This window comes from Orycteropus afer, unplaced genomic scaffold (assembly GCF_000298275.1).
Source record: "Orycteropus afer afer isolate SDZICR_OR568_19922 unplaced genomic scaffold, OryAfe1.0 scaffold00319, whole genome shotgun sequence".
NCBI lineage: Eukaryota > Metazoa > Chordata > Mammalia > Tubulidentata > Orycteropodidae > Orycteropus > Orycteropus afer.
The window spans coordinates 704,054-730,283 of NW_006921906.1; the positions used below are offsets into that span (position 1 = coordinate 704,054).

The following is a 26,230-nucleotide window of genomic DNA, read 5'->3' on the forward strand; positions in this document are numbered from 1 at the left end:
TTTTTTTTAAGACTTGCACTAGATCAGGAATTTTTAACTTGATGTCTGTAGGTGGCTTATCACCTGTGAGAAGTGGGCTGTGAGATCCCTTAAATTGACTTGTGTGTATATTCAAAAGAGCTCAAGGAGGCAGTTCATAGTATTCTTCAGGTTCTCAAAGGTTGTTGTAATGCAAAGGACACTAAGTAGTTTACAAAAGCCACCTTACTGATTATTCTAAGCTCAATAGTAAAACAAACAGAGTCCAGATAACAAAGCTGGAGGAAGCTGGAGTTGGGGGAGGGGAAGCAAAAAAACCCTGCAGCAAGTGAGAATGACCTGTGGGACTGTCAAAAATACTGAAGGCTCTGCTACAGTCTTAGAAGTTCTGATTTAAGTCTGTGAGTAGGGCCCAGGGAAGCAGAATTTTTAAAAAGCCTCCCAGATGATGCTCCTGAGTAGCAGGTTGGATTTCTTATGAGGAGACTGAAGCCCAATGGATTTTTCCCCTATTAGCTATCTCTGACATCCAGATTGTGAATACTATTTATTATATAAATTGTTCCAACACCTAACTGACACCTGCCCACCCCTTCACTGTACCTTTCTATCTTTTTAAATTTCTCATGATTTATTTATTTACTTATTTTTCAAAAAGATCCCTAACTAGTTTTACTTTCTGTTTAGAATACCTCCAGGGCCAGGACTGGGGGTAGGCAAATGAAGCACTTACATTTGCACACAAAATTTATGGGTGTGCTGGAAAACTCAGTAGTTGAGATAAATAATATTTGAAAGCACTGCTTAAGAAGAATAAAATTTCATATAAAAAAAAAATTCATGATGACCAAAATATCAGAATTTAAAAATCAGGATTAGTAACAGTGCTATGGAAAATCATACTGAAACCTGAGCCAAAAGAAAAAAAAAAAAACAGTCATATTGATCCCATCTATTTAAAATTTTGATATTTTGTTCATCATAATTTTTTTTTGCATTAAGTTTGAGTTGTTAGAAGTAGTGCATTAAAATATTGTTTATCTTGATTACTGAATTTTATAGTACCCTCTTCATTTTGCTCCTCAGAAGGGGTCTCACTTGCCTCATCCTCAACCCAGTATTCTAATGAGAAAATAGAACTGCTTAGGGATCTTTCTAAAAATTAAATGAAAAAAAAAAATTGTGGGGAATAAAGATGATAGAGATTGTGAAGACGCTGGCCTTTCTTGAAGGTGATCGATCACGTGGTTGCACTTTAAGAGTATTTCTTCTCTTGGCCAGTGGTCTTGTCACTTCTTACTGTTAAAAAAAAATTACCAAAAACTTGGAAACAAAGCCAATAGGTGAACAAAATTCCTTTTAATTTCATATAAGGACAAAAACCTACTTAAGGATTATCTAGGGTAAAGTGGTCTGGTAGCATAGTGGCTAAAGCACTTGACTGCTAACCAGAAGGCTGGCGGTTCAAACCCACCAGCCACTCCTCGGAAGGAAGGTTGGGCAATCCTACTTCCCTAGTGATACTGCTTCGGAAACCCAAGGAGGGGTTGCTATGAGTCGGGGCCGACTCGACGGCACTTAACAATAACAACAACAGGGTAAAGTACTTTCTTCAACTCACTGTTTGTTCTTTAATATTCCTGAAGTTACATTATAAGTTGTGGATTTTTGTTTGGTAGAAATGTAAATAATTTCTGTCCTGGCACACTAAAAAAAAAAAAAAGAAAGAAAGAAAGGAAAAAAGTCCCAAAGTTTATAGCTTATTTCTCTGTAGGACATTATACTCTAATGTTCCTTTTGTATATTATATAAACACCTAGCCTCTCAAATCTCTTTGAATTGATCTTAACATCTTACTGGTTCCCTCATCAGTCAGTGACTTGAATAAAATCTCTGACAAGTTCATTTTACATTTGCATGAAGAGTCATGATTTAATCTTTTTGAAAATGGTACTTTAACCCTCTTCGTACTTGTTAGACCTCAGACTATGGAGGGTTCTGCTGCCCATTGCTGCACAGAAAGCCTGGAGTGTTAGAATAGCCTCCATGCTTGGTTATACTCACCATTTGCATAGCATGGCACTTGGCACATAATAGTTACTCAAATATTTGTTGAATGTGGTATGTTTCCTATCCCATTTTCCCTATCTGTTTTGATTACATTCAAAACTTCAGATCTCTGGGTTTGGCTCTAAGCCATCTAAAGGGAATGACTTTCTGAGTCTCCACAGCATAGCCTGAAGGTGAGTTTACCTGATGCTCTTGACCTAATGAGGCATCTTCACCTAGTGAGGAGATTGGGGTGCAACAGCCTAAGGAAAGTCTATCCCCCAAAAAGGTCCTTTAAGTCTCTCACTCAGGATTTACAGCCTTGGCTGAACATTGTAATAATTGGGGAATAAAACAAAATACCCACATCAGGGCCCCGTGCTCAGAGTCTTATTTACCTTATCTGGATCCATCAGTGTTTTAACCCTCTACTCCCACAATTCTCCTATGTAGCTAGGGTTGAGAACCACTGGTTTCTGAACCAGCTCATGGAACCGCAAGCCTATCTTCCCTGTGTCTCCCATTGGCTCTCCCCGTCCTGGAATATGGGTAACTTTAGTTGTGTTCAAAGGGCTTCCCGAGGGTGTTTTTTCCCAATGGATTGCCCCAATGTTAGTCTTTGTGGTAGGGACCTTAGGTAGTCCAAAATCCACAGAAAAATCCCAGTTCCTGAAAGATTCTTATCAACAATCTCCTTGCTGCCTGCACAGAATGATCTATTGTATGAGCTTCTTTTTTTCCTTTTTATTCTAAGTTCCTGGCAGCCACTAAACTATCTCAGAGGCAGAAGCCAGCTTTGATAGACTGTTAGCCAAGTTGAAAACAGTAATTTTTAACAATTTTCTAAAATCTCCTTTTCTGAAGCCTCTTGTTCCCTCCTCCCCCTGACAGGCCTTTGGACTGCTGTTTTGCACATGACCTACTCTCCTGGCCTCCACCCCAGCTCTCCCTGCCCCCACAAATTAATAGGGTGCTGCTGATGAGAGACAGTGGACTTCTCTGAGCGTGCCTCTCTCTAGCCTCTCTGCCATCCCAGCCTGGCAACTTCAAAGCTTTCGTCATCCTTTTTCAGTCTTCCCCAGAGCCCACAGGGCCTGACTCCACAGCTTGGGTCAAAAGTGCAGGCCTCAGCACCTGATGACAGGAACTGGCCCATGGTGACCAGAGCTGCAGGCACAAGCTGTATTTTCTTCCTTTCCCCCCTTTTCTCTCCCCTTCTCCACCTCCTTCCAATATCAATCTTTACGCTGGAAAGATAAGGCTCTCTCCTCAGTTCCGTGTCCCCTTCCCCTGCTTTCTCTTTCCTTTTATTCCAGACTAAGGCAGTCTTTGGTGTAGGGGAGTGTTTTTTTTGCACAAGTATTTAATCTTTTCCAATCTGCCCTTCTGGACTGCCTGTCAGTTCCTGTGGTTGAAACCGCTCTGTTTGTTTTAGCTGGTAACAAGATACTGTTTTGAAAAGTGATGCAGAAGTCAGATTACTTATGAATTTGGGCTTTCTTTTGCATGAATGCTTTTCAAGGCAACTATAGATTTATTTTTTTCTTCCTCCTAAGAATTATGTTGCCAGCGTAATAGTGAGCAGGCGGGGAAATCTAAAGAAGACTTTTTAACTTTTAACTTTTTAGTATTTAGCTTGGAAATTGCAGCAGCAGGAACCTATGAAAACAAATTTAGCTCCAGTTTCACTCAGGCTTTCTTTCAGCCAGGGATCTTCCTCTTTGCCGTTAGAAAATGTCATTATTTTGCACAAAATGTAGGTCATTCTATTATGTCAATGTTACCTGTCAGAAATCACCTGTTAAAACGTACTTGCTGTTGTTGTGCACTGTCCAGTCGATTCTGACTGATAGAGACCCTATAGGATAGAGCAGAATAGACTTATAGGGTTTCCTAAGCTGTAATCTTTCCAGAAAGGAGCTCTGGTAGTGCAGTGGGTAAGGCATTTGACTGCTAACCAGAAGGTTGGAAGTTCAAACCCATCAACTGCTCCACTGGAGGAAGATGAGGCAATCTACTTCCTTAAGGATTTACAGTGTTGGAAACCCTATGGGATTTGCTGAGTCAGAATCAACTCCATGGCAGTGGGTTTGGTTTTTGGGTTGGGAATCTTTACAGCAGCAGACTACCACATCTTCCTCCCATGGAGCAGCTGGTAGATTTGAACCACCAACCTTTTGGTTAGTAGCCGAGTGCTTAATCACTACACCCAAGGGCTCCTTAAAACATATTATAGCGGGGGAGAAAAAGAGTAGAAATATAACAGTAATCAATGTTTATTAAAAGCTTGTTGTTGTTGTTATGTGCCGTCCAGTCAGACCCAACTCATAGCGACCCCTCCGTGGGCTTCCGAGGCAGTATCCCTACAGAAGTAGATTGCCCCATCTTCCTTCCGAGGAGTGGCTGGTGGGTTTGAACTGCCAGCCTTCTGTTTAGCAGTCAAGTGCCTTAGGCACTATGCTACCAGAGCTCCTAGTTTGTGATATGTGCTTCCAATGTGGCTGCCAGTTCTCACAACTGTGTATGGCAACTATTATTTTCATCTTATAAATAATGAGATAGAGAAGTATCATGTCTGTGCTCACACAGCTGGTAATGGATGAACTGGGCCTAAACCTAGGTCTGTGAAACTCTTAAGTGCACACTCTCTACTCATCACTCTACACAACTACTGGTCTATCAACTGGGACACAGTATATGCAGTCATGGTAACCACATGCTTTGGATTTTTGAGAGCAATCCTGGCTTTAAATATTTTCTTCTAATATTGGACCAAATTGCAGATAATGTGTCTTAATTTTTGTTTGGAAAGTGTGTCCAAATATCATACTCCTAGTCTTGATTCATCCTTGGAAAGATGGAACCCAGAAAACACATGCAGTGAGGATTTTTGGTAATGCTTGGATTAAAAATAAGCAGTGAGAAAAGAAAAGACCCTTTGCAAAAATTGGCCTAGAGTCCCAGACTTGAAAATGCTATTGGTTAACCCAAATATTCAACAATGGGGAAAAGAGGAAATGAATTATAGGACAGTCAATGAGTAACTATTAGTGCTGTCATTATGTATCACATTTTGGAAAAATACTAATGTGAGGAAAATCTTGTGCTATATTAAGTGAAAAAGCAGGTTATAAAATCAAATGTGTTATATTCCAACATTTTGAAAAAATAGAAAAGACCAGAAGAAAAACATCAAAAATTTCATAGCAGTTATTGGGCTATGAGAGTATTTTATTTTTATAGTTTTAAAAATGAGCTTTATATGTTTCAAGATGAGTATGTATTATTGTTCCAATTAGAGCCCAATGAATAGAAGTCAAATAAAACAAGGGAAAACATCACTGCCAAGAAGTATTTCATTTGAGTTATTTATCAGTGAAGAGGCCCCAGTGATAAAAATTGCTGAAACTACAGCAACGTTTAAGAATACATATTCTTTGTCTTCCTTCTCGCTTCCCCCTTCTAGTGAGACTGTGTTTACTAGCTTTTGACCACCTGTCCCCATACTCTTTCTACTGTTAGAATATCAGCTGACACAGATGTGTTTATGTATCTGTGAATTAGAATATTTTCAAAGTGCTTCTCTTTTGCATTTCTCTGCCCTTGTGAAGCTCTTTAACAGAAGAAAAATGAGGGAAAGAGAGAGTCACTTATGCTAGTTAGAAAGGTGTGTCACTAACTTTCTGGTCCTAAAGGAGTCCCAGTGCAGTCCAAAAGGAGTCCCAGTGCAGTCCAAATGCTTCTGCTACAGTCAAGGTTCCATCTGGGTTCTAAGCTATCTGGGCATCAGCTCCTTTGCAAGCTGGTGTGTGAATTCCCATCCTTGAGGTCATTGTGTGCAAAGAACAGCGAGCCCCTGGAAGCTCCCTGGAATAGCAGTCCTGGAAGATAGTAATGCCCACTTTAGTGTTTTATCATGCCTTGTGGTACTGTTCAATCTAGAAGATATGCATGGTCCGAGACCCGCAGGACGTTGCAACTTGAGTGAGCCTGTAGGGAGTTATTTGGTCTACGCTGGAATAAATGATTTTCATGTCTTAAATGTTTTAAATTAATTTAATTTTATTTTTTCTGGTGCTGTAGCACCTAATGCATTTGACTGCTAACTGGAAGCCTGGAAGTTCAAACCTACCAGCCACTCCTCGGAAGGGAGAATGGGCAATCTACTTCTGTAGAGATACCACCTTGGAAACCCAAGGAGGGATTGTTATGAGTTCGATCGGACTCGACAGCAGTGGGTTTGGTTTTTTTGTTTAGTTGAGAAAAATCATGGATGTTTATTGTGAGTTTCAAGTTTTTGAAATCAAAAGAGATTTCTTTCCATGTAGGGGATACAGTCACCCTTTCTGTATCTCAGCACATTCTATATAAAATGGAGAGTCTGTAGCCCTATATCTCAAGGTTGTTATGAGGACAATATGCAGGACTGAATGTGAAGCTGGTTTGAAAATAAAAATGTTACAAATGCAAGGTCTTATCTGTACTCTTCTGCTGTTCCACATGTGTTCACTGGTAACCAAAAATCCACAACACATATTGTTGAATATCAACTATTAGGTTCTCAGTACTGCAGAAGATATTGTAGGGGAAAAAAAAATTAAAAAAAAATATATGTATGCACACACACACACACACACATACATGCACATATATATATAAACAACATGGTCCGGCCCTCAAGGAATTTACATGCTAGGTGAGAATACACATCCCTGGTGACCTAATTGTATGGTACACACCTGGCCACTGGGAGTTCAGAGGAAAGATGTTTAGGGGGTTAGAAGGGCAGGAGAGGCTGGATTTGAATAGGCTTCAGGGAAATGGTGCTATCTTCCAGGTTTGAGGGAAGACAAGGAGCAAAAACATGCAAGGGGGAAAGGTATAATAAGTTCAGGAGGCGTCAAGGAAAATGTCCTTGCCAGAAAATGTTGTGGAATAACAGGAAATAAGTTGGGAAGCAAAGGACAGATGATGGGAGTGGGTGGGAGGAGTCAGGCAGAACTGAGCCCTCAAAGAAAAAATGTACTCATAGAAGCAGATTTCTGTACCGTAATATCCAGCTGTCTACTCCATTTATCTGCTAACCTGCTGATAACATTATTGTAAAGAGGAAATGGTTGTTGTTGTTGTTGTTGTTATATGCCGTCGAGTTGGCCCCGACTCATAGCGACCCCTCCTTGGATTTCCTAGGCAGTATCACTACGGAAGTAGGATTGCCCAACCTTCCTTCCAAGGAGTGGCTGGTGGGTTTGAACCAGCCTTCTGGTTAGCAGTCAAGTGCCTTAAAAACAAAAAATTATTTCCACATATCTTGGAAACTGTCAAAGAGAATATAAATGTTTGTTGTAATTTTAACATTTTTTTTAAAATTATTAAATAAAGATAACCCAAGAATAGAAGTAATCTTGTCCTCTTGAATTTCTGAGGGTATTAATTGTGGAAAATGATCCAGAAAAAATATAATTAGTCATCCTAATAGTTTTATTTATAGAAATACTAAATAAACAAAATATTTGAGTAAGGAAATGGTGGGATTGCATGTTTAGAAATTTTATGAGTTCTGCAAAAAGATAGATCAATCAAATTGTTGGGCCAGCCAACTTCCCTTCATCTTGAATTTCAAATCATTCATTTTGGGGGTTGGTTTTTTAATCTTTGCCCGAGATTTTGAATGGCTGGCGCCAGGTCCATGCCAACCTAGATCATTAACATGGTGCCATTGATTTTAATGAAGTTGGAGGTTTGGCTAAAGATGGGAACTGCAAGGGAGATGTATGCAGGACAATAATGAAAAATGCATATTTATGGACTTTTATAAGCACAGATTATTGATTTAGTACAGCTTAATGGATCCTAAATTTTCCAAATTTTCTTCAGTCAAGATGCAGAATTACTTTTCAACTGCATGGGTTTCAAAAGCTTTTTCCCCCATGGTTTGTAAAATCTGCTAAATTATCACAAGATTATATATTTGCTTAGAGATACATAAAATGTATTTGTTTTGGGTGAGTGACAGTTAAGATTTTTTAAAGCCTATCCATGCAAGTCAAGCCAGTGGACATGAAATAAGCCAGCAGTAAAACTTGGGCTGTTGGTAACAAGAAAGTGTTTAATGGCTGTTTAGATGCTATCAGAGAGTATCTGTCAGTCAGCTTAGAGGGGCATTTTCCTGTAAGTAGGTAATGTATTTGTAGGCATAACCATCTCTCCAATACACTTCTATTTAGTTCACTCTCTAAGTCAGGCTGCATTCAACCTGGGCCTATTACTTTAACCTACAGCTAGAACAAGGTAGCTCCAGCCACTTCTGCCCAACAAGATGGAGAAATGTTGACAGAAAATGGAAAAGAGCAAGCCCAGTAAAAGCAGAGGCAATGTGTAGTGCAACTCAGCAGAGACAGCCATCCCTGGGCAGAGCAGAGGCCATCCTGGGAATATCTATCTGGGGTCTAAAATCCTCACACTGCTGTTACATGTAGTGAAACTCCCCTCAGGTGGTCACCAGTTTCCTGAGTAAATTGATAAATGTACATGTCTAAAGTTGGAAAGTTGTCATGATAATGCTAGTTTTTTTTTTTTTTTTTTAATTTGATAAATTTATTTGAAATGGGGAGCTCCTGGGTGATGCAAATGGTTATAAAGCTTGGCTGCTAACCAAAAAGTTGGAGGTTTGAATTTACTCAGAGGCACCTTGGAGGAAATGTTTATATTTTGGGATCGATCTCCTTTCAAAAGATCAGCCATTGAAGACTCTATGGAGCACAGTTCTACGCTTTGACATACATGGGGTCTCCGTGAGTGAAAGTCAACTCCATGGCACCTAGTAACTGGTAATTTAAATGGACGTTGGAATAACATGCGAGCTTTTTGGATGTTATGGGTAAAAGCTGCAACTTCATCTACATGGTCTCATTAGAGGGCCCATTTGGATATGCCTGAGGGAGTGGGAAAATTCTCTATGGCAGAGTTGAACTGAGGAAGTACTCTGTCCCTTGATCAGGAGAAAAATGACCTAGTGCCCTTGGGCAGAGGTCAGCAAACTGTGGTCTGCAGTCCTGGAAAGTTTGTTCACCTACCGCTCTCCTAGACTTGAGAATCTTAATTGTAAATGACCAGCCATTTCAGGGCCATAAGAGCCAGGACTACTTATAGTGAAGACCAATATCAGTTCTCAGGGTTTTCCTCCACAGCTATAGTGGAGGTGACTTTCCAAGTCAACACAGTGCTATGATGACATCACTGAACCTGAGTCAGGGTAAAATGAAGACATTTAAATGGACATATTTATTTCCTTACAAATGTAGCTTAGTTTTGCCTCTCTAACTTTGAGAAAGATTATTTGGGGGTAGGGGGTAAGGACAAGATGACAGGAGCATTTTGACATTCATTACAGATCCTAGGAGCCGTTGCAAAGTGTCCTTGCCAGTTCCAGCTTATGAAACGTCACATCCCTTTTTCCACTCGCTGAGGTCTCTGCCCTCACAGTATTTCTTCCAGCCTTGCCTAAGGAGGAGACGGGAGCAGGAAGAGCAGAAAGAAGCACCCATGACAATCCAAATATGCTCAGGTTCGAAAAGCAGATAATTAACTAAAATAGCCAGCAGTGCTCAGGGTTCACTTCTATTTGCTTCTGAAACCCAAGGCCTGTATCCTTTTGCTTTGTTCAGACATTTTTTTCTTCCTTGTTTTCTCCAAATCATGATTAGCCTCAGTAACAAGTAAACAACTGTTGTAAGGTAGAGCCATTTGGTTAAACACCCTTATCTTTGAAAATCTGGGCTGTACAAGGGGTAGGCCAATTAGCAATTTCACTAGAAACACAGCTGAGATGAGGGTGATAACCCTACACAATGTCCCATGCAAATCCTAGTGACATTTTCTGCTATGTTATTATCCAACAGACATGGCCATTTTCACTCGCTTATACTTGTTTTCTTTCCTACAAAATATTGTTGTAGCCCTCCAAAGTCTTATCCAAATTTAGTGCAAACTCACAAGTTATTTTTTTTCCCTCCGATCTATTGACTTCATTAATACTTTCCAATTCACATTAGTTGTTGTTGTTGTTGTTGTTGTTATGTGCCGTCGAGTCGGCCCCAACTCATAGCGACCCCTCCTTGGGTTTCCAAGGCAGTATCACTATGGAAGTGGATTGTCCAACCTTCCTTCTGAAGAGTGGCTGGTGGGTTTGAACCGCCAGCCTTCTGGTTAGCAGTCAAGTGCCTTAGGCACTACGCTACCAGAATTCACATTGGTAAGTACCTCTTTCTCCATTGTTTGCAACACCTTAATCATGAAAAGCAAGTGCAAATCATCATGACTTACTATCAGCTCTTCTCCCTGCTCTAGTCTCTTCTCTTATGCTCACTGTCCATCCAAAGACTGATGCAGAACAGACAAAGGCACATTAAAATCTTTGGACCCTCTAATTTAACAACCAGAATGGAAATAATGAGCATGTTCACACATTGTGACAAATGTAACCAATGTCACTGAACAACCAGCATAGAAATTGTTGAATGGGAACCTAAACTTCTGTGTAAACCTTCACCAAAAATACAATGAAATATTATTAAAAAACAAAAACAAACAAACAAAATCTTTGGATCCTCCATGGAGGTGAGTTTGCCAACATCTCTTGTAGCCGTGATGAATAGACAACAGCGTGTCTATTGGCCCATGTCAGCCAAAGTCTCCCAAGAAAAGATTCTTACCAATAGTTCATTCCTTCTGTTTCTTTCACAATTTTCTTGGCACAGATAATTGCATCCGTGAGGTCATCAGTGATCAAGGCTATAAAAGAGAGAAGACATAGGGTGAACTGAGACTTTATTGTTTGAGGAGGACTCCAAATCAGGTTTTCTTCGCCTTCCCACTATTTTTTTTTTGAACACAGAGCCAAATTCTTATTTTTGTTGAGCTTTTTCAAAAATCAAAGAAGTTTTATGTTTCAAGACCATCCACTCCACATTTTGGATGTCAGTGAAGTTTCAGGGAATCGCCCAATCCTGAGGGGTTTTTGGAAATGTGTTTAGAGAAGACAATATGAGTGTTTTCATTATTGGTCTTATATCCTAAAGAAATACACATGAACCACAAGATAGTAGTACAATGTTTTCTCTACTTGGGGTAATTTGACAAGTAAGATCTCTGCATACATGCATATTAAATTTTTGTGTATAGTAATTTTTAAAAATGTATTTCCAGTTCATCTTTTTAAAAGCTTTATACAAGGTCTTTTTCACATGCAGACATTTTAAAATTTTATGTCATATACATCATCAGTCTTTGTCTTTATGACTATTTCTATTACTTCAGACTCAAGAAATCTTTGGATTGAAAATTTATTAAGACATCCGCGTTTTTTCCTACTAGACTGGAAACCAAAACTAAAACCAAACCCATTGTCATCAAGTCAGTTCTGACTCATTTCAGCCCCAGGTGCTACAGAGTAAAACTGTACCCCATAGAATTTTCCTGACTATAGTCTTAATGGAAGCAGATCACCAGACCTTTCTTCCATGACACCACTGGGTGGATTTAACCTCCAATCTTTAGGTTAGTAGCAGAGAGAAAACCTAAGTAGCCTCAAAATCTTTAACACAATCATCACATAAAAAAGGCAAATAAATATAAAAGACTAGTATCACTTCTGTTGTAGATTGGCTTCTCCAGAAGCAGTTGCTGAAATGAATGTGGGAAGCAAGATATTTATTAGGGAGTAATACCTGTGAAAGAAATGGAGAGGAAGCAGGGTTGGGCAGATGGAGACATCCACCTGGGATGCATGACCAGCACAGACTCAGTCAACCCTGCCAGGAGCCCTGGAGTCAATACTGCCCATCAGTTTTACCCATGCAACATGTTCAAGAGCAAAGAAATGACTTTGAAGACTAAGATGTGCCTGACCCAAGCAATAGTATTTTCAATAGCCTCATATGCATGTGAGAGTTGGACAATGAATAAGGAAGACTGAAGAATTGATGCATTTGAATTACGGTGTTGGTGAAGAATTTTGAATATACCATGGACTGTCACAAGAACGAACAAATCTGTCTTGGAAGAGGTATAGCCAGAATGCTCCTAAGAAGCAAGGATGAAGACTTTATATGTTATACTTTGGTTATGTTATCAGGAGGGACCAGTCCCTGGAGAAGGGACTTTGCCATGCTTGGTAAAGTAGAGGATCAGTGAAAAAGAGGTGGACCCTCAAGGAGATGGACTTACACAGTGGCTGCAAAAATGAGCTCAAACATAGCAAAGATTGTGAGGATGGTGCAGGACTGGCCAGTGTTTTGTTTTGTTGTACATAGGGTCACTATGAGGAGGAACTGGTTTGATGGCACATAACAGCAGCAACAACAACAGCAACAAGTAAGACATGTTCAAATTCATAATAATACATCCGTATAATGAAATAAGGATCATTTAAGTCACATTTTCATAGGATATATAATAATATAGAAAAATATTCCCAATGTAATGTTGTTGTTGTTGTTATGTGCCGTCGAGTTGACCCTGACTCATAGTGACCCCTCCTTGGGTTTCCGAGGCAGTATCACTACGGAAGTAGATTGCCCCGTCTTCCTTCCGAGTTAGTTGCCCCATTAGTTGCTCTGTTGTTGTTGTTGTTATGTGCCGCTGAGTCGGACCCGACTCATAGCGACCCCTCCTTGCGTTTCCGAGGCAGTGTCACTACGGAAGTAGATTGCCTCATCTTCCTTCCGAGGAGTGGCTGGTGGATTTGAACCACCAGCCTTCTGGTTAGCAGTCAAGTGCCTTAGGCACTATGCTGTCCAGAGATACATTGTCCAATAAAACAGCTAATGGCCACATGTGACCATTTAAATTTAAACTGATGACTAAAGCTTTGGTTCCTCAGTTGTTCTAGCTACATTTCAAATGTTTAATAGTCACTTCTGGCTAGTAACTCTCAAACTGGACAACATAGATCTAAAATGGTTCCATCATTGCAGAAAGTTCTTTGAATAGCTCTGGTCTAGGGAAAAATAAGAAAAAAAAAAGATCATAAAGCCAATAGGTTTATTATCTTTTAATTTTGGGATCACCAATGATTTTTATTTCTTCATTGTATTTTTTTTAATGGATTTTTCTAAAATAGAAATGCAGTTTTTAAAACTTTTTATTGTGATTTGCGTGAAAGTTTATCAAACAAATTGGTTTTCCATTCAACAATTTATACATTTTGTTTCGTGGCATTGATTGCAATCCCCACAATGTAAAAGAACTTTTCTCACTTCCTCCCTGTGTTTCCCATTTCCATTCGTCCTTTCCTATCCCTTCCTGCCTTCTGAGCTTTATCCCTGGGCAAATACTTCCCTTTTGATCTTGTTTGATTGATTCTTCTAAAGAGTGCATACCTCCCTGGTGTTATGGCTCACCTTATTGGCCTGTTTATTGCTAGGCTGAAAATTGAGCCATGGGTGGGGGTGGGGTGAGTTCAGTACTAGGCTTAAAGGGTGACTAAGGGCCATAGAAGGAGCTCTGTTGGGACAGTGGTCAAGGCAATCAAACCTACCAGCTGCTCTTCAGAGAAAGATGAGGTAGTCTGTTTCCATAAAGATTACAGCCTTGGAAACTCCATGGGGCAGTTCTACTCTGTCCTATAGGGTCACTGTAGGGTCACAATTAATTGGAATTGAGTTCATGGCAGCACATTTGGTTTTGTTAAGGGCCATAGTCTCTATCAGACCAGAAAGCTTGGTCTTGTTTTATGATTTTGAGTTTTGTTCCATATTTTTCTCCAACTCTTATCCAGGACCTCCTATTGTGATCCCTTTCAGTGGTCAGTAGTGGCACCATCTAGTTATTCTGGTCTCAGGATCATGGAGGCTGAGGTTCAGATGGTCCATTAGACCTTTGGATTAATTGTTTCCATGCATCTTTGATTTTCTTTACTCTTCATTGCTCCAAATGGGAAGAAACCAGTAGCTGAAACTTAGATGGCCCCTCACAAGCTTTTAAGCTACCTGTTGCTACTCACCAAAGTAGGATGTAGACCATTGTCTTTGTGGATTATGTTATGCTATTTGACCTTGATGTCCCCCAAGAAGAAATGCATTATTTTTATCATTAGAGTAGGTAGTGGAACAGTGGTTCAGTGCTTTGCTGCTAGTTGAAAGCTCAGAGATTGGAACCCACCAGCCACTCCACGGGAGAAAGAGATGGCAGCCTCCTTCTATAAAGATTATAGCCTTACAAACCCTAAAAGTTAGTTCTACTCTGTTCTATATGGTCACTATGAGTTGAAATTGACTCCATAGCAATAGTCTACTCTATGTCATGTTGTTGTTGTTATGTGTGGTCGAGTCGGAGCCGACTCATAGCGACCCCCTCCTTGGGTTTCCGAGGCAAAATCACTACGGAAGTAGATTGCTCAACCTTCCTTCTGAGGAGTGGCTGGAAGGCACATATTAAATGTTTGTGCATTATCTTAGGTAGTCCTCAGAACAATGATGACAAGTACCATTATTATCCCTATAAACTCATGCACCTAGCAATTTCCTAAGCCTGTATTCAAACCTAGAGCTTAACTTTTATTACTGTCTGATGCTTCCTTCCAGCAGAAGCCACTTCAGCCAAGATTCTTCCTATGGAACACACTATATGCTAATGAAGTTGATAACAAAACTATAAATAAATACTTTATTAATTTTTCAACTATCTATGAAGCTATCCAGACTTAAGTAATTGGTATCTGACATATATGCAAATTACTTACAAACACTTTATTTTGTCTATGTACATGGTTTATAAGTGTTGAGATACTATGGTACTGTGTTTGGATCAGAGCATGTTTTCTTGGAGAAATGGCTTAAGTGCGGTCTCAAGGGATGAGAGAGACACAGAGGAGGAAGGTGAAGAAGCAGATATTATTCTAGTATTCTGGAATTGATGGAGTCCTGGTGGCACAGTGGTTAAGTGCTCAGCTGTGAACCAAAATGTTGACCTTTAGAACCCACTATGTGTCCTATTGAATGGCCTACTTTGGTCATGTTGTCAGAAGGGCCTATCCCCAGAGAAGGATATCATGCTTGGTAAAGTAGAGGGTCAGTGAAGAACGGGAAGATCTTTAACAAGATGGACTGACACAGCGGCTGCAACAATAGCTCAAATACAGCAAGTATTGTGAGGATGTTTTCTTGTTGTTTTTGTTTTTATTCTGTGTTTTATTCTGTTATAAATAGGGTCACTATGAGTTGGAGCCAACTTGACAACATATAACATATGACAATAACAACATATGTTAAGGAAGTTGAGGGCTGGTAAATAATCTGATGCAGCACTGATATGTAAAACACAATGAAATAGCCACAGAGGGGCAGCAGAGGGGCAGAAATGGGTTAAGATAACTTTTTTTGTTGTTAAAAAGATCCATGCCAATGATTGTTTCTGCCCAATTTCCTTTAAATAGAAAATTCTGCCCAAACATGAATAAGTAAAGGGTTATGTTGACCATTATTCAAATGAATAGTTTATTTTCCCACATCCAAAGACAGAAATCAGCAACAACCTACAAAAAAATTAACTTATTTTCAGTTAAGTTAGTCCTACTTCCAAGCCTCCTTCTATCTCTCTGTCTCTCTATCTGTATCTCTAATTTTCTCTCTGTCTTTATCATCTCTTTCTCTCCCAGTATCCTTTGGTCTCCCAACTAAAACATACACATGCTAACAATTTATATCTCCTTCCTCTCTCTGAAATGACAAATGTCAACTCAGATATCAGGATGGTAAGAGCAGAGTGTACCAGACTGCAGAGATGAGTCAGTAATTACTTCCTTTTTCTGAAACGTCTTTTATTTTTAACATAGTCTGTGCTATTTGAGGAAAATAAATTTGCTATTGTGTCAGGAATTTTGATATATATATGTATATGTATGTTTGTATGTATGTATGTATATATGTATATTGTTGTTGTTAGGTGCTGTTGAGTCAGCTCTGACTCATAGTGACCCTATCTATGCACAAAGGAATGAAACACTGCCTGGTCATGCACCATCCTCACAATCCTTGCTATACTTGAGCCCATTGTTGCAACCACTGTGTCAATTCATCTCATGAAGGTCTTTCCCTGGTAGTGCAATGGACAAGGCATTTGGCTGATAACAGTTCAGCAGCAGTTGAACAGGTCAGCAGTTCAAACCTACCAGCCATTCTGTAGAAGGAAGATGGGGCTATCTACTTCCGTAAACATTATAGTCTCAGAAACCCAACGGGGGTCATTATGAGTTGGAATTGACTCAATGACAATGATACATATGCATATATATATATATATATATATATATATATATATATATATAAAATACTATCTAGATTATTTGGCACAGGTAGGCAGGAGTTTTAGGAATATAATTTTGTGTGGGAGTGAGGAGGCTGTATAGCTTCAGAAATGTATAATGTATATATAGAAAGTCACATACTTTGTAAACATACCCTGGTGCCAACTTGTTTCTAGATTTCTGAATACTTGGGACAGAAAGATATTTCTCCACAATTAAAGGCTTTCAGACCTCAGGCTGAGGGAGGCCAGTCGCTGAGGAGTGATTAGGTTATAAAACCAACATCCTGTTTTCTATTTTAAAGGTGTCTCTAAAGTCGCAGGGGCCTGGAAACCACGCCTGAGATGACAAAGCCACTGCAAGGGAAGAGCTTCCCAGAAGTTCTGGATGATGATAGAATACTGAGTCTGGAGAGCTTGTCCAAGGAAGGCTCTGAAACATGGAAGTCAGGAGGTTGTTACACAGGGCAGCCTGCAGCCTCATCCCCTGGCCTGGCATGCTACTGCCAAGGCACCATCCCAGTGCACATGATCACATGGTTATGCCAGCTAGCACAAGATGATTTAACTCAGTGATTTTCAAATTGTGACCCACTAGCAGGTCTTGGAGAAGCCATGGTGGCACAGTGGTTAAGAGTTCAGCTGCTAGCCAAAAGGCCAGTTCAAACCTCCCAGCTGCTCTGTAGGAGAAAGGATTGGCAATCTGCTTCCGTAAGGATTTACGGCCTTGGAAACCCTATGGGGGAGTTCTCTGTCCTCTAGGATTACTCTGAGTCAAATGTGACTCAGTGCCACTAAAAGTAGATGTTGAATAGGTACCCTAGTATAGTGGTGCATGGTTAAGCACTCAGCTGCTAACCAGAAAGTCAGCAGTTCAAACCCACTAGTGGCACCACGAGAGAAAAGACCCATAAAAACTGCTGCCTAGGAAACCTTATGAGGCAGTTCTACTCTGGCCTATAGGGTGGGTACGAGTCAGGATCAACTCGATGGCACACAATAATAACAGATTTTGAAATTATACAAAATAGAACAACAGAAAATAACAGTCTCATGAGTAAGGAGGATATGTTCTGACTTGTAAAAATTTTGTTTTGACTACATTTTTTTTTTTTTGTGTGTGTAAACTAGGTCATGAAGTAAAATGTATTTCCAACTAGGGTCATGCTCAAAGTGGTTAATAGCTGTGACTCTAACTCCCCTTCCTCTGACCTTGTACTCCCACAAAGAACCCAAGGATTCTAATTTAACTTCTCATGGAAAGAGATGGCATTAGTCAGTCTGTTTGTCAATGTCATGAAACAAAATGTGTATGAACTGTTGTATGGAAAAAGTCCCTAAAATCCTTTGCTCTTTGTTTTAAGAAAACATATATAAGCACTCCTTCACATCTAACCAAAAGCCACCTAACATTCTTGTTTTCTAGAAAATCAAAGATTTTCATACATATATATTTTCCCCAGAGATCCTTAAGTGGAAATAAATTGAACAATATCCCATTAGTAAACTGTATGTAAAGTCAAGGCGTGGCCATAATGCAATAATTCCCCACTGTAGACCACTGCCCTCCTGCTGTGGACCACTGCCTTCTAGCTGAAGAACACTGACCTCCTGCTATCACTTACTCACTCACTCACTGCTTTGGAGTCGGATCCGACTCATCGATCCCTCCTTGGGTTTCTGAGGCGGCATCACTAAGGAAGTAGATTGCCCAACCTTCCTTCTGAGGAGTGGCTGATGGGTTTGAACCACCAGCCTTCTGGTTAGTAGTCTAATGCCTTAGGCACTATGCTACCAGAGCTCCTGCTATAGACAACTAGAAAGCTGGAGAAAATATATGGAAAAATAATTTCCAAATACTTAAACAGTAAGCAGTGTAGGATTATAATCCTTGGAAGACAGGAGAAAAATCAGGGGAGCCCTACAGTTGCTCTGACCTCCTTCCCAGAGCACTCTCTAGACTGCTGTCCCGGGAGGGGAGGTAGAACCCAGGCAGGGAGGAGACATATATCAGTGGTCAAGGCAGCTGGGATTTGGGGAGCAGAGTGCCCGAGGTGTAGGAGGTACCCAGAGCAAGAGTACCAGAATCTGCATAAGGAGTCTACTGAGTCCTTGACCGAATACTAATGGGCACGCAAAGCGTAAAACTCTACCAAGTTAGATGGAGAACAACTATGAGGGAGCTGAACAATTCACAGAGCTCACACAGCACTTGGAGATATTTGATTTCAGACCAGTTAGAGGAGAGAGACATTGTATATGTGTACACATACACACACACACACACACACACGTAGACCCATTTTGTACTACAGAGCAAATTTGTTTTCAGTAAATCCAGAAGTAAAGGCAGGATTAATGGAAGAAAGTTATAAGGAGGCAGATTTCGACCCAACAAAGACTGTTCTAAATTAAGGGCTGCTCAACAATCGAGTGTTTGGCCTCAGGAGATAGTGAGTATTTTGAATTAATGGAGGGACAGGAGTGATTCACTAGATCAATCAACATGCTATTTAGTTATTCATACATTCAAACAAATTTACTGATTTTTAAAAATAAATTATTGTGGTTTTATATATATATAACAGGAAGTGCTTGATTTTAAGCATTTTTAAAAAAGTGTAGAATTCATTTGCTGAACTTGTCTTCATCTACTGATTATGTGTCAAAGGGAAATGAAAACACAATTTATTTCCTTCAGCCAAAGAATTTGTGATAAAATATTTTATGACTCTTTGACCTCACCCTGTTTGCTCATTCCTGTCATTCATTTATTCAACTAATACTTATTGAACACATACAATGTGCCAGCCACCCTTCTTGGCATTGAGGATATATCAGTGAACAGAACTCCCTGTCCTCATGGAGCTTACATTCTAGAGGGAGAGCAAAGAAGACAATCATTTCCTGAATTATGTTCTTCTCTGCCTTTTCAGTATCTCTGGCGTTAGTCCTTTCTTCTCCATCCTCACACCCATGACCACATTCTTACCTCAACAATTGGTGTGGTGGTTAAATAAAACCAAGACAAACTCACTCCTGCCCGTTGAGTCAGATCCAACTCACAGCGACTTCTCCTTGGGTTTCCGAGGCAGTATCACTATGGAAGTAGATTGCCCAATGTTCCTTCCGAGGAGTGGTACTTAAATAATCTCCTGTTTAATCTGCCTCACACCCTGCTTGCAGATTAATCTTTCTGAAGCCATGCTGAATCAACTGACTCTTACTGATCCTACTGCAGGCAGAGATAGGGACAAGCTTAGCCTGGCTTTCAAGGCCCTTTGAAATCAGGTAGTAATCAACCTTTCCAGCCACATTTTCTATTCTTCTTCATATTCCCTTAGTGGCAGATAAAACTTGGTGCTACTCCCTGGACATGCTCACAACTTTCACGTCCATCTCTTTGCTTTTGCTGTTCCTTTTACTTTGAATGACTCTTCTCTGTCTCTGAATATCCAAATCTTGTGTATTTTCCAAAGCCCAGGTCAAACACCTTTGTGTCTACAAAATTTTCCCTGTTTCTCTTAATATGTCTTTCTTCTGAAGCCATAGCACTTAGCTCACATCTGTTTATAGTCATTTATTCAACACTTCACATGCATGGACTTGTAGCCTCGTTATAAAGATATTATCTTCCTTAATTGTTGTTTTTGTTAACTGTGGTCCAGTTGGCCCCTGACTCATGGTGACCCCATGCATTATGGGATCTAACCATTGTGCTCTATAGGGCTTTCGTTGACTGAGTTTTTGAAGTAGTTCACCAGGCCTTTCTTCCTGCTCTGTTTTGGTCTGGAATCTTACCTGATAGAGTATAGACAATGTAATGCAGAATTCATGTCTGATGTATTTTGTTATTCTCAGTGTTGTGCACACAGATATTTCTTGAATGGTTGAAGTAGAAGACTTGGAAGTGAATTCTAAATTCATATTTACTGTTCAAGAAATGCTATGCTATTTCACACTGGTTTGCCTCCTTCTGCACAAAGAAGAATAAGCTCCATCCTTTGAATGACTTTCTTATGGAAAACAGTTGGCAAACAGCTTTATCCTTACTGAAGGTATCAAATGTCACTTTACATGAAAGGCTAGTAAGGTCATCTGAACATGCCCGGGCTGACACGGAGGGCTTAATAAAAACCATCCAGAAAGAAGTCATTTTTGGACAAGTAAGCAACATACATATGTCACCTTGGGAAATGGTTGAATAACTTACTGGTTTGGTACAGACCTATGTGCAAATCTGAACTCCTAATTTTAGTGAAAGCAGAAAATGGATGGATATTCCATTTTCAGCTTCCCTGCCTTTATTCCTCAGAACCTTATTTGTGGAAGATCAAACCTGTACCTGAGCAGGCAACATGACAGTGGTTCTTCTGCTGTTGTTTTTCAGTCCTGCACCATGTATAACTGTTTATCTGAAAAATGCCATAGTCAATACTTCCATCTTCCAGTACCGTCTGAGCCGTGGTGTTGTAGTGACTCTCATAGTATGCCATGCAGATCCCTGAAAGAGGTGAAATGCCAGAAATGGCTGCAAAAGAAATGCATTGTTTTCTTTAACCCTACTCTTAAGGAAGAGTTCTCTCTTACATGGTATCTAATTGTCTCCTCCCAACAAATCTTAGGATGGGTCAGGGAAGATAGTGTACCTGGGGGCTGCAGGGGGAGACTGGGGTACTGAAGTGTGTGGAGGCATACCTGAAGCTGCACAACTAGTTAGTTAGTGGTTATTTCAATACCAGTTGTCATTGAATTGATTCTGACTCATGCTGACCCCATGTATGTCAGAGTAGAACTGCACTCCATAGGGTTTCATGGCTGATTTTTCAGAAGCAGATTGTCAGCTCTTTCCATCTGAGGCCACTCTGGGTGGACTTGAACCTGCAACCTTCCAGTCAGCAGTGAGCACGTTAATTATTTATATCATGCAGGGATTACATGGTTAGTCTAAACCAGACTAACAGACAGGTCCCTCCCTTTGGTCCCCTGACAATGACAAGAGTGACATTGTTTTCACCTTCCCTTGCTGGTGTCATTAGTGCAGGAAGCCTGGAGTAAGGACATGGGTGTGAGGGCGGAAGGAGAGGAGGCCCAGAGAACAGCTGTTGAAGAGAAGGGATGAATACTTAGCAGCCACACCTGGTCCAGCAAAGAATGAAAAATCTGGGAACAAGTAGAAGGGAGTGTGGATAGGGCATTCACTGTCTAGGAGGAAAGATTAAAGGCAGAAAGAAAATGAGAAGGAAGAAGTCTCACAATTTCCAAGGCTAAAACCCCGGTAATTGTCCAGGCCAGCCCTTGAAAATATTTTTGCTAGTTTACAGCGAGAGTAGATTTTGGATTCGATGACTGTGACCACACAGCCTATCAGGGCCAGGACACCAATAGCCTTCATCTTCAAGGTCTGCTGCAGGCAGAATCTGTCAAAGATTGGGAGGAGACAGGTCAGCCAAACTCATTTTGTCATAAGGTTAAATCCATCACCAATAAGAAGTTCAAAATCTGGCAGCCTTGGTTGTAGAAGGTCCTACCTGGTGCCTGCTCCCTGGAGATGGATTTCTCAGGTGATTCGGAGGAGGAGACACTGCTCCACTTACTCAGGAAGTGATTAGTAGCTCAGCTGAGCTTCTTCATCCCTTCCATGAAGCCATTCAGATTCTTTCCAGGCACAACTGATCGTTCCTCACCCAAGAATATTTCTTTAGGACCTCAGAGAAAGAGAATTCTTAACCTCTTTGTTTCCAACTGCCCTAAAGATTCTAGAATGCTACTTCCTTGGACTTAAGGCCATGAAGTCCTGCACTCTTGAGTTTTGTGGCAGGGGATGACTATCTTCTGGACCTTTCTATGTATTTTTTCCCCCTCTCCCTCAACAGTCCTCCTTGCTACTCAACTCAGCCAGGGCTCATCCAAGTAAGAACCCTTCCCTAAAACAAGGGTGTCCAAACTTTATCACAATCTCTGTCAATAAAAGAAGTTAAGCATGTATCTCCAATCCAAACCAAAGTCAGTTACCATCCAGTCAGTTCTGACTCGGAGCGACCCTGCATGTGTCAGGGTAGAACTGAGCTCAAAAGGTTTTCAATAGCTGATTTTTCAGAAGTAGATTGCCAGGTCTTTCTTCTGAGGTGTCTCTGGGTGGCCTTGAACCATTAACTTTCAGTAACAGTCAAACACTTACCCATATGTGCATTCAGGGTACTCCCAGTAGGTGTATTTTAAATTATAAATCATATTCATGTACTTTTGTAAAAATATGTAACATAAATTATAAACAAACTCAGAATTAAAATTTGAAAAGGATGAAATAGAAGTAAAATTAACATTTAAAGATTTTATTAATAGTATAAATATTAATGTGGAGCTCTCGTAGCATAGTGCCTAAGGCACTGGACTACTAACCAGAAGGCTGGTGGTTCAAACCCACCAGCCACTCCTCGAAAGGAAGATGGGGCAATCTGCTTCTTTAGTGATACCACCTCGGAAACCCAAGGAGGGGTCGCTGTAAGTCGGGTCTGACTCGACGGCAAATAATAACAACAACAACAACATAAATATTAATAGTATAAAATAGTATACTATTAATAGTATAAATTAATAGTATAAAATATCTGTTATTATTAATAAAGTATTGTTAGTGAGACCAACATGATTAAGTGGGATTTATTATTTTTGAAAACTTTGGTTTAGCACTTTGTAAATCACTAATCAAAGGGCTGGTTCCAAACTTCATTTATTTCTGTCTTGGGATTTAATGGCACATATTAAAATTATTTCTTATTGAGATAGATATGAAGATCTAGGTAGAAGAAGTTCATTATTGCCTATCCATAAATCATCATTATATTCTTTCTTAAATTCCATCTGTCAGTTATGCAAAGGTTTTGTTGAAATTTAGCTAATAAACTTTTTATTTTCCCTGAAATCAATCTTTGCTCTTGCAATCTAAGTAGAAATTATTTTAGTTTTATATTTTTAATAAATGACTTTAAAACTTACCCACATCCTCTTTTTGAAGACTTTGAAATGTATTTGAAAGATTTTAAAACTATGAAGATGTAAGATTTGATTTTTAATGGCAACTTTCAAAACTCCGAAAACATAAAAAGTAAAAATTTCTGCTCCTATCCCTATCAATCAAGCCCCCAATTGCCTCTCCAATGTCAACCATATGATATATCAGACAACTGTATCAGACTATATCATTTCAGAGCTATATTACACATACACAAATAACTCAATACATCCTTTTATTTTCATTCTTATCCTATTTCTGTATCTAACTTTTAAAATTTGATGAGATATTAAAAAAATCTATGTTTATAACTAACAACAACAACAAAAACAAATCCACTGTCCTCAAGTGGATTCCTACTCATAGCGACACCAATTGGCTTCCAAGGCAGTAAATTTTACAGAAGTAGATTGTCCCATCTTCCTTCTGTGGAGCAGCTGTTGGGTTTGAACCTCCACTTTTCTGGTCAGCAGCCAAATACCTTAGGCACTGAGCTTCCAGAGCTCATACTCTTATGTCTACATAAGATTAAATTGTATGGATCTAACTTAACATGTATAATCCATTTTGTATCGACAAACATTTATCTCATTCTTATATTTGAAACGTGTTACAACTAACACCCTTGTATATTTGCCATTTTGCACCCTTGCAAGAATATCTGTAAGATAATTTCCCAGAAGTGGAATTGCTGGGTCAAAGAATAGGCGTTTTTGCCATTTTGCTAGGTATTGTCAAATTGTCTTCCACATGGGCTTGTATCAGGAAGATGAAGCTCTTTTCCCCACTCCCTGGCCAGCACCCCATGTTATCAAACTTTTTAATCTTTGCCAATATGATAGATAAAAGATGATCTCTCATAGCTTCAAAGTCTACTTTTCTTATTTCCAGCTGGTTGAATATCTTTTTTTAAAAAAAAAATTAATGTTTATGAACCACTTGCAGATCTTTTGTTTTTCTGTGAACTGTTTATAACATAAATTATTGATTTTCTTCAAATATCTTTTTCAAAATTCTTTGAATTAGGGATCTTACTAATCAGTGAGAAAATAGAAACAGATTAAGTGTCTGGTTTTTTTTGTACCAAAAATTGTCTGTTTTCCAAGTTTGAAGGATATAAAATAAGCATGGAAAAGTCAATTGAGTTGCCTTATATGCCATATACCAGCAATGCCAAACAGAGTTTAAATTTTAAAAATTCCTGGGGTGGTTATGTTTGTGTGTCAACTTGATCGGGCCTGGTTGACTGGCTGGGCAGCTGGTGGTAGTTATTCCCCATGATGAGACTGGCAATCAACTCCATAGTGGGACCTACCACTGGCAGCTCCGTAGCTGCTTTAGGGATATGGTCTGCTTCCCATATATAAGAAACAGCTTTGGGAAGGGTCTCTACTTATGGCACACTTGAACCCTGGATATAGCTGTGCCATTGTTCAGCAGCCTGCCATGTTCTGCCGATCCTGGGACTTTCAATGGCTTGAGTCAATGACCTGCCATGTTGTTTGGTAACATCAGGACTGTACCACTTTATTTGTCAACCTTGGGCTTGTTAGCCTTAGCAGCTAGTAGCTGCCTGAGTGAAGTGATGCCTCTAGCTTCAGTGGGCCGGGAGCAAGAGGCAGAGCTGCAGCCCAAGTCGAGGGGCTTTTACACAGCCCCTAGAGCCTGCACTTTGAACTTGGGACTTCTAGCTTCCCACACTGTAAGAGAATAAACTCTTGTTTGTTCAAGCCTTCCCATTTGTGGTACATTCTTGTCAGAGCAGTACTAGGTAACCAGAACAATTCCATTTACAATAATAAAAGAAAAAAAAAGTACTTATGTTTAAATTTAACAAAATTTGTGCAGGATCTATATTCTGACAACCAAAACACACTAAAAAACAAAATGTATGCAAATAAATGGGGACATGTACCATATTCATGGATTTGAAGATTCAATAGTATTAAGATGTCAGTTCTCCCCAATTTGATGTATAGATTCAATATAATCCTGATAAAAATCCCAGAAAGTTGTTTGAAAATATCATGAGCTTATTTTAAAATTTACATGATAAGGCAAAGGAATAAGAATAGCCAAAACAATTCTGAAAAAGCAGAGCAAAACTGATGGACTTAAGCTACCTGATTTTTGGACTTAACTCTAAAGTTACAGTCATCAAGACAGTGTGGTATTGGTGAATAAACAGAAATATAGATCAATGGAACAGAATAGAGTCCAGAAATTATAGCCACAAAATTTAGTCAACTAAACTTTTACAAGAATACAAATGTAATTCAGTAAGAAAATGAATGCTACCATCTTCAACAAATGATACTGAAACAATTGGTAGTCTTTGTGCAAAACAAAACAAAGCAAAATACCAAAACAAACAAGCAAACAGCAAACTATATTAAAGAACAAACACCTCCTGCTTTATTTACAAATTAACTTAAAATTGATAAAAAATATAAATTAAAAAATAAAACTTCTAGAAGCAAACATAACAGAAAATCCATGAAACCTCAGGCTTGGTGATGACTTTTTAGATACGACATGAAAAATGTGACCAATGTAACAAAAAAATTGATAAATTTAACCTAATAAAAAAGTAAAACTTCTGCTCTGCAAGACACCGTTAACAGAATTAAGAGGTCAGAGACAGGGAGAAATATTTTAAAATTACACATCCAATAAAGAACTTTTATCTAGAATATATGAAGCACTTGGTGGTGCAGTACCTAAGGCCTTTAACTGCTAACCAGAAGGCTGGTGGTTCAAACCCACCAGCCACTCCTTAAAAGGAAGACTGGGCAATGTATTTCCATAGTGATACCACCTTGGAAACCCAAGGAAGGGTCGCTATGAGTCAGATGTGACTTGATGGCAGTGAGGTTTTTTTTT

At 39.5% G+C, this 26,230-nt stretch overlaps 1 protein-coding gene across 1 annotated transcript; it reads right to left on the reverse strand.

Moving 5' to 3' along the window:
- Positions 1-9,461: 9,461 nt before the first annotated feature.
- On the reverse strand, positions 9,462-21,918 carry LOC103206466 (lysozyme-like protein 1). The gene is made up of 5 exons (XM_007951919.2): positions 21,864-21,918; positions 21,589-21,752; positions 20,678-20,836; positions 10,743-10,821; positions 9,462-9,531 (listed from the first exon to the last, which is right to left on the reverse strand). Exons 2-5 carry the CDS (start codon positions 21,725-21,727, stop codon positions 9,462-9,464), a joined length of 447 nt encoding a protein of 148 aa, XP_007950110.1. The 5' UTR covers positions 21,728-21,752; positions 21,864-21,918.
- Positions 21,919-26,230: the final 4,312 nt, after the last annotated feature.

Coding starts and splice junctions, on each gene's coding strand:
- LOC103206466 (XM_007951919.2), bottom strand. CDS start 21,727: ATGAAGGCTATTGGTGTCCTGGCCCTGATAGGCTGTGTGGTCACAGTC. Junction 20,837..21,588: donor GGGTTTTAGCCTTGGAAATT/GTGAGACTTCTT, acceptor CACCTCTTTCAG/GGATCTGCATGGCATACTAT. Junction 10,822..20,677: donor CTGTCATGTTGCCTGCTCAG/GTACAGGTTTGA, acceptor TCTCTTTTATAG/CCTTGATCACTGATGACCTC.